At 45.4% G+C, this 14,219-nt stretch overlaps 1 protein-coding gene across 1 annotated transcript in view; it reads left to right on the top strand.

The window, feature by feature from the left end:
* Window positions 1–14,219, top strand: part of CERS1 (ceramide synthase 1) — a 91,008-nt gene that overhangs the window by 40,773 nt on the left and 36,016 nt on the right. Inside the window, exon 3 of the mRNA XM_089670793.1 lies at window positions 2,866–3,046. Coding sequence (XP_089526919.1) covers window positions 2,866–3,046 — 181 coding nt within the window. The remainder of the gene's footprint in view (window positions 1–2,865; window positions 3,047–14,219) is intronic.

The following is a 14,219-nucleotide window of genomic DNA, read 5'->3' as shown; positions in this document are numbered from 1 at the left end:
GGAGTAGACAAGTGAGATCAAGCCTGGAGCATGAGGCCTATGCCTACAAAGACTTTCGAAGGGAATCAGCCTATAGGGGCCCGAATGGGTTCGTAATAATGTAAGAAAATGCTGAAGTTGAAGGTAGCTAAAATGTTCCCTCAACGGGATGTCATGTGAAGAACGCAAAGTCGCGAAAGTAAGTATCCGGATGGGAGAGAGCATGGAATGTATGTCATTGAAGCCATGGGCTGACCACCACGCAAACTGGCCAGGATTATCGAGGCCTGGGGGAAACAATGGGTTGTGAAATAGGTGCATCAAGAGTAGGTGAGCAGAAATAAAACCAGCCAAATATTTAATTGAGTCCCAGAGACGAAGCGTATGTGTTAATGTCAGGCTTAGGGGTGATGGGCGATGAATAAGGGGGAGCCACGTCAAAAGAAAGTGACATCGGATGGGAGTACATCATATCCACTGTGGCCCATAAGGGAATATTGTGAGACGTGTAAAGATGGGCTAGTGGGGCTATGCTTGCCACTAAATAGTATGCATGGAGATTCGGGACAGACAATCCACCTTCGCCCCTACGGGCAAATAAAATTCTTTTATTAATTCTAGGGCAGGAGGAGCCCCAGACAAAAGATAGAAGCATTAATTCTAAGCTTCTAAAGCGGGAGATGAGTCCAGTTACCGATCTGGTAAAAGGTTTAAAGGAATTGGGCCATCAGGCTCATCAATTAGAACATTATTTATTTGCAAAATTTTATAACAGAAACTGTCTTTTTTGTTTAGCAAAATATAAAAACCAAGTCTTGATTAAATACCACCAAAAGAAAGCTCTCTTTGTTTGAACAAAATGATACAAATTTCATATGGGTACAGCGTTGCATGACCGCACAATTGTCATTCAAAGTGCAAACAGCACTGAAAGCTGAAAATTGGCCTGGGCAGGAAGGGGGTGAAAGTGTCCGGTATTGAAGTGGTTAAGCCCGGGTTTACACCAATGTGGTGTGGGAAACGCTGTGAATCCTGTGCGATTCCCGCACCGCATTGCAATCGCATTGTGTTCACGCGATCTGGTGCAGGTATTAATGATAAATCACTGACACCCCGAAACAGATTGAAAAATGTGATATGATTGCCAGAAATGGCATCTCGTGGGTGAGAACACCCAGGCGATATGATTGAGGTGCAGATTTAAAAATGGGTTCTGCACCTTTTTGGTGCGGATACGATGCAATTGGATTAAATCGCACTGCTGAGACACTTGCATGTAATTCGCACAGAAATACTGTGCGATTCCTGTGTGAATTATTATTATTATTATACATGATTTATATAGCGCCAACAGTTTGCTCATCGCATTACAATATATAACGGGAGACAATACAGCAGCAGTACAGTTCAATACAAGAGGGATTGGAGGGCCCTGATCCTTGGAGCTTACAATCTAAGACAGTACTCAGATGTTTTTCCCTCTGACCTCCACATTATAGGACTCCGTCCACTGAACACTGCTCCTTGGAGCTTACAATCTAGGAGGGAGGGGCTAGTAGTACAAAAGGTAGTAACTGTGGGGGATGGACTGGTTGGAAGAGTAGAAGATTCCATTGTTAGCTGAGGGCTGGATAGGCTTCCCTGAAGAGATAGGTTTTCAGAGATCGCCTAAAAGTGAGCAGAGTAGGCGATAGTCTGATAAATTGGGGTAGAGAGTTCCAGAGGATGGGGGAAGCTCTGGAGAAGTCCTGGAGACGAGCATGGGAGGAGGAGGCAAGGGAGCTAGAGAGCAGGAGGTCCTGCAAGGAGCAAAGAGTACGGTTTGGGTGATATTTGGAGACAAGATTGGTGATGTAATTTGGGGCAGAGTTATAAATGGCTTTATACGTTATTGTTAGTGTTTTGAATTTTATCCGTTGGGCAATGGGAAGTCAGTGGAGGGATTGGCAGAGAGGGGTGGCAGATACAGAACGGTTAGTAAGGTGGATGAGTCTGGCAGCAGTATTCATGATAGACTGAAGAGGGGATAGCCTGCAATGAGGTAGGCCAATGAGGAGGGAGTTACAATAGTCAAGGCGAGATATAACAAGGGAGTGGATGAGTTGCTTAGTGGTTTCCGAGGTTAAGAACGGGCGTATCTTGGAGATGTTGCGGAAGTGAAGTCTACAAGATTTGGACAGTGATTGGATTTGGGACTGAAAGGACAGATAGGAGTCTAGGATCACACCTAGTACCCTGGCATGAGGGGAGGGACTGATGATTGTGTTATTGATCTTGATGGAGAAGTCAGGGGAAGGGGCACGGGCTAGGGGGAATACTAGGAACTCAGTTTTGGAAAGATTGAGTTTGAGGAAGTGGAGTGACATCCAAGCCGATATGTCGCTTAGTAGGTTAGTGATGCGAGAGGAGACTGAAGGGGTGAGGTGAGGGGTAGAAAGATAGATTTGTGTGTCATCAGCATAGAGATGGTACATGCGGTATCCCTAAAGCAAACCTGTGTTTTGTAGATTGAGGTTTGCTTTAATCTCCCACCCCTCCTAAGCATATACTTATGTTTCCCTGGTTCCCCTGCTGCTCCGTTCAGGATCAGGAGATACCAAATACTTTTGGATATGGAGGAGCATGTGACTAAGGCCATGCGTCAACGATGGGCTAATAAGTGCCGTTGCACATGAAGCCCTTAGCCCCATATTATCTACAACACTGGGGACTCATAGCTTACACCAGGTTTTTCTTTTGCTCCCTGCAGTTGAACAGAGAAGCAGAAGGAGCATAAGAAAGGTAAGTATATGGATCTATGATGTTCTGCATTAAATAAACCTATTGAACTGATTCACTTTAAGCCTACCTCTGTTTAATTGTTTAATTTTTCTTTGGTGGATTCAGGTTGGACATCAGGAGCAGACGTTCCTGCAGAAATTGCCTTTCTGTATCTGGTTCAAGGCAGTTTCTACGCACATTCGACATACGCAACCCTGTACATGGATGCATGGAGAAAGGACTCTATTGTCATGATTCTGCACCATTTAGTCACTTTTACCCTAATACTTTTCTCCTATGCTTTCCGGTAAGTTAAATATTGGATCTGTATCAATCTAAAAACACCCTTCAGAGTACTGGACACTTCTCTGGATCAGCTTCTCTTAAAGTGGTAGTACAGTCCAAAATGTTTTTTTTTAGGGGCCCCCTACAGGTATATGCCATAATGTGCTAGTATGTACCGCATATTAGCACATTATAGCAGACTTACCTGTCAAAGAAGTCCTCCAGTGCTGCGGTGTGATCAATCCGGAGGGTCCTGGGCACTTCCATCTTTACCCGGTCTTCTTCCTGGTTTCACTCCTGTTATAAATATCTTGCCTGTGTCTTGGAAATTCGCTTTAACGAATTTCTCCTTACCGTGAGTACTCGCAGTTGGATGCGCAGAAATCCCCCATAAAGCTGTGCGAATCTCGCTTACCACGACTGCAGCCAAACTACACGATTCCTGCCCATCCAAATACTTTGGTTCTGTTGAATTTGTGGGTGATGGAGCTCCGTTACCCTGGAATGATCACACGACACTCTAAGGCTGGTTGCAACTCACATAAGGCTGATTTTAGGCTCAGCTCTCTGTTTTATTAAGAATACACACATGCCCCCCACATGAATAAAGTCAATCCCTCCCACCGAACAATACAATGGGGATTGCTTATACAGAGGATGTACATTCCAATTGGAGCATAGCCTTTGCTATTATCTATCACTGGTCCTCCCCCATGAACCTTCTGAGGTCAGCAGACTTCCTCCCCTTCCCCCCTATGAGCCATCTGAGGTCATATTTCCTGTCCTACTATCTTCTATTGGTATGTACATTCTCTGTACAAGCACTCTCTAAAAATATCAGTCTGTACCTGGATGGGCCCGATACGATCTTTATTAAAACACATCCATCCCAGATACAGTTTCAAGTTGGTAATGGGTTGTAAGATATGCATAAGCCTACACGTGGAGTTCACACCGCTTGCGCATTGCGTTATGAAGCCCACGTGGTACCATGCTGCTGATATGTGGATACAGGCCCACGGTCTACTGACAGCGGCATTCGCATGGAATGCCGTGGTGGTATACACGCCGGTCTATAAGCGCAGATCTGCCATCTCATCCATTACCAAGCCGAGTACTGTAATACATACATTGTACATGCGCATGGCCCAATTGCAGCCTTCAGAGCTTTAATTAAGCCACACGAGAGACATATGAATAACACGAATACATGACACATTTAAAGTTCGACCAACAATACAAAATTTCCATGACATTCCCTCCTGTTTTATCATATTCTCCTCGTGTCCCTTCTTGATCTTCTTCAGCTTGATGGGTGTAGTCTCAAACTTCAAAGAGTTCCTGTAGTTGTCCCTGAGAATAAAGCTCCACGGGGTACCTGAAACAACAAGACCCGACGCAGACTCGACGCAAACAGGCTTGATTGAAGCGATGATCCTCAAGAGCGTTGGAACCTTCACTACAGGAAGGCTCTTGCAGAAACCACAAACAGACTTGTGGTATGAATAAGGCTTGTGATCCCACGGTGGTCTGGGGAGATCCAGCAATAGATTCTCAAATTGCCCCTGCAGACGGGGCCACACAAGGCTGGTCTCGACCCAGACAGTTTTCCAAATCGCAGACACAAACAATGATGAGGCTTGAAGCTTGCTTGAAGGTCTTGGAGAATGTGGTCTTCAGAGAGATAAATTAGAGGGAAGCCAGGACGTAATCTGTAGAGAAGGTGGATGGTTGGTGAGGTCTTCCTCCGATCAGTGGTTGGAGTGGGATCCCAGGAGCGGGCATGGAGATGTGGTCGTCTGCCCGAGCTTGGTTTACACGGTCGATGAGGCAACAGGAACATCTCACCGCGGCATATAAAAGGCAGATGAAAAAGAGAAGCATCAGGATATACACTCCCACTTCCTTCAACCAAGATCCGATGGAGAACAGGAAATCTCCCAATCCTCCCAAACCCTTGAACGGATTCCAACCCTCACTAGCTATAGCTCTAGCTTTTCCCTGTAGTTCACTAACTTTGTCCATATGGGCCTGGACCTTGTCATCGGTGTCTTCTATCCAAGTACAACAATCCTCTCCGATGAACTCACAGAACCCCCCTTTGGCGGCTAAAAGATAATCGAGGGCCATCTTCTCCTGAAGCACTAAAATTCCCATCTGCCGTTGTTCTTGGGCAATTTCTCTGACAGCCTCTACGGTCTCGTTAAACATACTATCCACGATGACAGAAAAATTGTTCAGGCGCTTCATAAGTTCTATTCCCCATCCTGTCCATGAGGGGAACCAAGCCCATGCCTGGTCGCCCTCAGAGAACAGCTCCCTGCGAACTCTCCCTGCCATCCTTACCTTCTTGTGGACCATCAACTCTTCATGGTCCATCACTACATAGGATGCGGGGACTAGCTTTATGAGGGCACACGAACCTTTCGCGTTCTGGGGAAATGTTCTATAGGCTGCCGAACCACACAGAAAATAGTATGGACCTGTCAGAGCAGAACAGGAGGAGTTCCTCGTTCGGCCTCTGGTACTGAGCAACAGTTGCACAGACTGGGGGATTGCTCCCTCAGTCTGCACATCACATCCGTCCTTCCAACACACGTGGTCTGGTCGGTCAGTGCGGTTACTCAGAAAGGAAGTCTGGTTAGTCAGATTGACAGTTATACCTCCCTCGCAGGTGGTAATCCCAACAAACTTGTTACCTGTGCCAAAGCTGATGTTAAAGCACACCTGAGGGCTGCCTAGCTGCCCAGTTACCCATAATGGACTGGTGAGGGCCCTACAGGAGCTAGAGCTAATATTGGTGCTGAAACTGATGTTACCTGCTAAAAATGTGTCATTAAGTTCTACCGACAAATGTCTACGTGGGGGCTGACCAGGGGTCCCTTGCTTTTTCATGCCGACGCGGATGTCATATAGGGCATGAACAGCGGCCATTGCGGACATGTGATGACTGGGTGGGGGCTTAGAGCATACCCAACAGTTGGTTTTGTTGGCGGTTCTGGCTAAACGCAGGTGCATTTTAAATAAAAGGTTGGGGTATCTGCCGTCTTTTCCTCCGTTCACACACATGTATGACATACAAACAAAAAGAAAAAGGAAAATGACACCCCTCATTCTCTGGTGTAGCTGAGAAGCTTCTTGCAGTGGCTTGCGTGCACCCAGTTGTCTCGTCCCTCGAGCTTGAGTGAGGTAGGTGTCGTCAGCTGGACTTGGTATGGTCCGGTGAACCGTGGCTCGAGTCCGGTTCTTTGATGTTTCTTTAGGACGACCCAATCACCTGGCTCAATAGAAAGAACACCTGTTATTGTATTTGGATCGGGGAGCGATTCGCGAACCCGATGGTGTATCTTCTGCAGCTCCCGTTGCAGAGATTGCACATAACCTGTAAGCTGTGAATGCAAAGACGACAACTGTTGAGGAAAGTACAACCCTGTTTTGGGAGGTCCCCCAAACAACACCTCGTAGGGTGACAGCCCATGTGGTTGCCGAGGGGCATTCCGGATGGAATAGGGGGCAATGGGGAGACACTCAGGCCAAGGTTTTTGGGTATCGGAAGACGTTCAACCTTACCGCTACTCTCGGGGTGATATGGGGTGTGTCGCCGCTGACTCCAGTTCCACCAAAGAGATGCAGTCGTGTCCTTTGGAAGAGAGATTAGTAGTGGACAAAGAAGACATGTTAGCAGAAGAGGTGTTAGTATTGTTAGTCGTGTTGCAAAATTCAGCACTGTCATTGCTGTCCTCCCCCCCCTTCTCATCTTCCGACACAGGAAGAAGAGAAGCTGGGTTAAGAATAGTGCATCGTTTGATAGTGAGGTTAGTAGGGGTTAGGAGGGTTTTCCCCTGAGAGGGGTACCTTGCCTTGGATGTCCTGTTTTCGCAGGACCGTTCTTGCTGCACTGGTGTCGGTGAGGCAAGGGAGGGGATATTTTAATTCCTCTAGAAAAAGATGGATCTGGGCCGACACCGATTTGTCAACTTCCTATGAGAATTCATAGGAGTTACTTACCATGGTGGTCATAGGGGCGGAGGACTCATCAGGAATGAACTGCCACCGACCTTTAGGTAATTGGGGACAGCTCCTCCTCATGTGCCCCGTTTGGTGGCACTGGAAGCACCTGGGTGGGGGCCTATTCTTCCTGTGACCCAGATCCCTTGGTTTTTCGTGTGGGTTCTGGGACATAAGAACTTTGGCCTTGTCTTGTTTTCTTCTATCCATTTCCCTCTCTATTGCCGCAAGAGTGGAAAGGATAGCAGGGATAGACATCTCATTATATTCGGGTCGGGCCAGAACCAGCCTTTCCCGAATTTTAATATTGATGCCTTCCAAAAATTTGGCCCGCAACAGAATGTGCGTCGCGGTCACCTTTACCCCTTCAGTTGGAGCATCAGGTCCAACTTCCAGATCCGCATCCAGTGCCGTCTGCTTGAGACGGCGCCAGAAGCAGGCGCTTTCCTCATTAGGACCCTGGGTGAGCTTCATCATGTCCGTAGTAGAGGTAGCACCATACATTTCTGGAAGCTTTGCCTTTAGCTGTGTACAGAACTCTTTGCCCCCTGAAGTCATCTCCTCATGCGTGGTTATAGAGCACCCTGCAATCACTGTACTGGCCACTTCCATGCCCACCTTTGCCCGTAGGATCTGTGCACAATCTGACCCGCTCATACCATAGCTGAACTGGTTTTGTCCAAACATTCGAGCAAATCCTCTCGGATTGACTCGATAGTCCGGGAGCTCAGCCAGAATAGTGCGGATCTCTGCCGGGGTGAAGGGGACATGCCAAACTACCCGTTCCCCTAAAGTCCGTTCCCCCCGTGCATTGGGAGGACCTTCAAATTGCTGCACCCTGACTGGATAGGCCTCGGTCCGGGAAGAGTGCAAGGGCTGACCCAGCATCATCGGTGGGCTTAGATTAACCACCTCGCTTACTGCACCTTCAGGTTTGAGGTCCCTCAGATCAGGGTATAGCTGGGGGGCAGGGGTCTGATCAGTGGTTCGTAGCGCTTTGATGCAATCCGCCCTGTTTTTTTTAACCGGGTGTCTACTCCCCTTGATTCACAGATAGTCTGCAAATCGGTTGTTGAGAAGGCTTCATAGTTGGAAACAGAAGGAGCTGGGGTGAAGCAGGGAGAAGGGAGAGGTAGAGGCAGAGGCTGAGGCATAGATACAGAAGACACAGAAGGTATGTCAAGAGTGACGTCACTAACAGAAGAGACAGGTGCAGTTATACTTATCTCAGCCACTGTTGGTTGTTGGGGAACCCCAGCAGACCCTGATCCTGCCTGCCTTAGTAGAGTCAGCCCTGAAAGAGCTTCCTCCACCTCTGACACTGGATCCTCCTGTTTTATTCCCTCTGGAGGCCAGGTATACATCACCTGGTTCTTCCGGACAGACACCAGTTTATGTATGCCTTGCTTCCCTAATCGGATTGACCTGTGAAGCCATAGCTGTGCGATCTCTAGTTCTGACGCCTGCATCCGTGGTCCAAATTCAGAGATGAATTTTTCCCACCTCCATGCGTCAAATGTACCTTCCCGGGGAATTTCCCATCTGGTACCCTTCGACCATTTATTCCACCTTTTGAGGGGTTCTGTAGACTTCCCCCCCAAACTCACCTTCATCAGTTGTGCAGCTGTCCTTACCCTGAAGAGGGCTGGTTCCCCCTCTCTCTTCATGGACTGACTACTGCCCATCGTGACTAGTCACTGGTATATATCCCGCGTCCGGGTACCTGTTTACCCCCTGGAGCACTCGGTGGGATCCTACCGAGAGGCCTGATTCCACCACTTTCCCAGCACAGCGTAATTTATGTGATACTTATCGATCACCCGAAGCGCATCAAGTGGCGGTCAGACTGAGAGCACACCTCCCACTCCCACAGCGCAATTTGTGTGATCCTGACCACCCGAAGTGTTTGTGGTGACCAGGACTTCCCTGGACCGCCCACTCACACAGCGTAATTTATGTGGTTCTCATCACCCACTGTGTTTGGCAGGCCACACCGCACAATGATGAAAGTGGCTTTTCTCTCCCTGCACACAGTAGCTAACACAAGTCAAAACAAAAAGAGGGGTTCTTGGATGTTACTTAGGGGTCACTGGTTGGGCAGAAACCTGCTAACTGACCTTTAGGAAATTTGTGTAAAAAGAAAAAAAACTTTCCTAATACACACAGAAAAACCCTTTTTCAACCTGAAAAACTGTTAAAAAGGACAAAGTGGATCCTTATGAAAAACATGGGACGTTTCACAGTAAAACAATTACACAGAGGTAAACCGAAAAACTGCGCCAAAAGTAACCTTGTTGCTGACGCAAAAATCACTCCTATCAGCACCGCTAAACGATCCACGTTATACACGCAATCTTTACTGCAACCACCTAGAACCGTTTACACAAAAAGTCTGCTGGACGTGAAACACGCGACACAGCAGCTTAAAACAAACCCGCTTTACAATAAGGAACTACTTTTAACAGGAAAAACACAAGAAAAACATAATCACTATACAAGAAATCTATGTGCAAAAACCCAGACTACACCGCGCTCAATAAATGTGGAACACGTGAGGGAAAACTCGCTTAATACACTTTAAATTGGCTGGCAATACGCAAATTTAAAGCTAAAAGCAAACAAATGAAACTGTAAAAAATTTGGATTAAAAACACAATATGGGTCAAATGCATATAGGAAACTTCATGCACATTGCATAGAGATTACTGCACATTTGGTAGCCAACGAAATGGCCACCAAACAAAAGGAGTCCATGTGGTTTAGTCAAGAAAATGACCCCCCACAGAGGAGCACATGGCAGATACTAGAATGACCCCCCACAGGGAAGCACATGGTAACACTAGAATGGCCCCCCACAGGGAAGCACACGGCAGCCTCTAGCCTCAAAATTGCCTCTTACATAAAACAGACGTTTGGACAGAACATACACTGGACAATTACACAACAATATGAAGCACACATACAACACAATTTGGGCACAATCACAGAACGGACATAAAACACCAACATATCACACTAACATGCACATGTAACAGAAAGGACCCCCTGCTGCATGCTTGCTGGGAGCAGTAATACCACAAAACATTGTACAGATCACATACACACAGAGATCTTACAACAGTTAACAATTAACCTAAGCCTTTCAGCACTGTAATAATTACCTCACGTGGAGGGGGGTAAAGCAATCACCACAGTACCTACAGCCCACAAATACTTACCTAACACTATGCAACAACTTTTACCCACTAAAACATATACCCGTTTAATTTTTGGTTGGAAGATTTTTAAACTTGACCAAATCCAGCCAACCAAAACCCACCCCCCCCTGCTGCTCTCAGCAGAGACAAACCCTCGTCTTTTCACCCACAAATCAAGAGTTTAGGACAAAAAACGAGGTCCTTGTTAAGCGGTATTTCTTGTTAGCTAACAGAGAGCGAAATCAGCCACACGAACACGCAAAAAGCGATCCTCTTAATGGCAGAGAGACCTGAAATGTGCCGGCATACTTTTTGCTAGTTCATGATGGCCATTCCCCCCTCGTTCTAGGTTAGCTACGCAAGAATACGCGTTAGTATCCACCAGGCTCGCCAAACTGTCTTGGAAATTCGCTTTAACGAATTTCTCCTTACCGTGAGTACTCGCAGTTGGATGCGCAGAAATCCCCCATAAAGCTGTGCGAATCTCGCTTACCACGACTGCAGCCAAACTACACGATTCCTGCCCATCCAAATACTTTGGTTCTGTTGAATTTGTGGGTGATGGAGCTCCGTTACCCTGGAATGATCACACGACACTCTAAGGCTGGTTGCAACTCACATAAGGCTGATTTTAGGCTCAGCTCTCTGTTTTATTAAGAATACACACATGCCCCCCACATGAATAAAGTCAATCCCTCCCACCGAACAATACAATGGGGATTGCTTATACAGAGGATGTACATTCCAATTGGAGCATAGCCTTTGCTATTATCTATCACTGGTCCTCCCCCATGAACCTTCTGAGGTCAGCAGACTTCCTCCCCTTCCCCCCTATGAGCCATCTGAGGTCATATTTCCTGTCCTACTATCTTCTATTGGTATGTACATTCTCTGTACAAGCACTCTCTAAAAATATCAGTCTGTACCTGGATGGGCCCGATACGATCTTTATTAAAACACATCCATCCCAGATACAGTTTCAAGTTGGTAATGGGTTGTAAGATATGCATAAGCCTACACGTGGAGTTCACACCGCTTGCGCATTGCGTTATGAAGCCCACGTGGTACCATGCTGCTGATATGTGGATACAGGCCCACGGTCTACTGACAGCGGCATTCGCATGGAATGCCGTGGTGGTATACACGCCGGTCTATAAGCGCAGATCTGCCATCTCATCCATTACCAAGCCGAGTACTGTAATACATACATTGTACATGCGCATGGCCCAATTGCAGCCTTCAGAGCTTTAATTAAGCCACACGAGAGACATATGAATAACACGAATACATGACACATTTAAAGTTCGACCAACAATACAAAATTTCCATGACACCTGTCAGCAATTTCTCAAAAATATGGCTTTACTACCACTTTAAGTCTTGGATACTCCAACAGGGAAATTTCACTGCCATTTTTCTAGACTGTCTTCTCCATCTAGGAGTTGTGGGTGTTCCTACTTACCTTTGTGTGTTCCAGCTCTTCTTGCTGCATTCTCCATAATATAAAATAAATAGAATCAAACAGAGAGTGGGAACACCTCGTAATGGCCAGATGTGCAGACCCAGAAACACAAGCACAAATACCTTACCAACAGAGTTCCTGAGTATTATAAGACATTTTTGGGTGGCTCAGCACTCAGTCTTCTACCAAAAATGTAAATATCAGCTTTGGGTGAACTGACTCTTTAAAGTGAACCTTGCATTACGTATCAAATTGTAGCCATTCCTGAAAAAGAAGCAAGTGACCTTACCTATCCTGTGCTGCCAGGATGCTGCTCTTATCGCAAGAAAAACCTGTCTGAAGTCTGAAGGAAAACCAACACTTCCAGGAGTGTCAATCTCCTGGGTCCCTCATTATTATGATTATTATTATTATACAGGATTTATATAGCGCATAATACAGCAACAGTACAGTTCAATATAAGAGGGTTAGGAGGGCCTGATCCTGGGAGCTTACAATCTAACATTATTATTATACAGGATTTATATAGCACCAACAGTTTGCTCAGCGCTTTACAATATAATGGGAGACAATACAGAAACAATACAGTTCAATACAAGAGGGTTAGGAGGGCCCTGATCCTTGGAGCTTACAATCTAAGATTATTATTATACAGGATTTATATAGCGCCAACAGTTTGCTCAGCGCTTTACAATATAACAGGAGACAATACAGCAACAATACAGTTCAATACAAGAGGGTTAGGAGGGCCCTGCTCCTTGGAGCTTATAATCTAAGATTATTATTATACAGGATTTATATAGAGCCAACAGTTTGCTCAGCACTTTACAATATAATGGGAGACAATACAGCAACAATACAGTTCAATACAAGAGGGATAGGAGGGCCCTGCTCCTTGGAGCTTACAATCTAAGATTATTATTATACAAGATTTATATAGCACCAACAGTTTGCTCAGCGCTTTACAATATAACGGGAGACAATACAGTTCAATACAGTTCAATACAAGAGGGATAGGAGGGCCCTGATCCTTGGAGCTTACAATCTAAGATTATTATTATACAGGATTTATATAGCGCCAACAGTTTGCTCAGCGCTTTACAATATAACAGGAGACAATACAGCAACAATACAGTTCAATACAAGAGGGTTAGGAGGGCCCTGCTCCTTGGAGCTTATAATCTAAGATTATTATTATACAGGATTTATATAGAGCCAACAGTTTGCTCAGCACTTTACAATATAATGGGAGACAATACAGCAACAATACAGTTCAATACAAGAGGGATAGGAGGGCCCTGCTCCTTGGAGCTTACAATCTAAGATTATTATTATACAAGATTTATATAGCACCAACAGTTTGCTCAGCGCTTTACAATATAACGGGAGACAATACAGTTCAATACAGTTCAATACAAGAGGGATAGGAGGGCCCTGATCCTTGGAGCTTACAATCTAAGATTATTATTATACAGGATTTATATAGCGCCAACAGTTTGCTCAGTGCTTTACAATATAACGGGAGACAATACAGCAACAATACAGTTCAATACAAGAGGGATAGGAGGGCCCTGATCCTTGGAGCTTACAATCTAAGATTATTATTATACAGGATTTCTATAGCGCCAACAGTTTGCTCAGTGCTTTACAATATAACGGGAGACAATACAGCAACAATACAGTTCAATACAAGAGGGTTAGGAGGGCCCTGATCCTTGGAGCTTACAATCTAAGACAGTACTCAGATGTTTTTCCCTCTGACCTCCACATTATAGGACTCCGTCCACTGAGCACTATAGGGGACCCTGAGGTTCATAACTGTTTTCCTTTTGACTTCAACTGGAGATTTCTCACAAAGTGTCAATGGGATGGTGTGAGCAGTGGGAAAGGTATGTAATTATTTACTTGTTACTTTTCCAGGTGTGACTATTTTGAATTTTGATACATAATAACAGGGTTGCTTTAACCAGAGACAGCTAGACCAACAGTTTCACATTCTATTGCAATAGCTAAGGTGATCATAAATTCAATTAAACTAAATGCATATGCTGATGCTTGCATTTCTAGGAATTGTGTGTCAGGAATAGAAAGGTGCCGCCCTGCCCAACTGCATGATTTATTCAGGCAGTGATAGCATTTGGCTAATAAACTTTGTTTAAAATGAATGTGTATAAAGTTTGCGTGTCTAAAAGAAATAGAATAATAGAGTGTTATTTATTGTATTCAGACAGGACAGATCTAGGTGTACTTGCCTTTAAGGACTGTAGTCTAAATCAAAAACTATTTTACAGTATCTGATGGCAGAAATGTTTAAAGCCCAACTCCAGGATATTAGCAAACCCACCCTCTAGCTTTGGTATGAAAAAAACTATGCAAATGCCCATTTTATTTACCTGAAGCTGCATCCATGTGATGCTGCTGGCCAGATGATTCTCTCTTCTTCTGTTTAGTTGGGGGGGGGGGTGCTTCTTCAAGTATCCACATCACTGTCCGTGTGATGTCTCCCATTGGTAGATGTGACACACACC

This window comes from Staurois parvus, unplaced genomic scaffold (assembly GCF_062004578.1).
Source record: "Staurois parvus isolate SC_StPar_1 unplaced genomic scaffold, SC_StPar_1.0 ptg000096l, whole genome shotgun sequence".
Taxonomy (NCBI): domain Eukaryota; kingdom Metazoa; phylum Chordata; class Amphibia; order Anura; family Ranidae; genus Staurois; species Staurois parvus.
The sequence above is the reverse complement of the archived record's forward strand: the minus strand, read 5'-3'. Positions and strand labels throughout refer to the sequence as shown.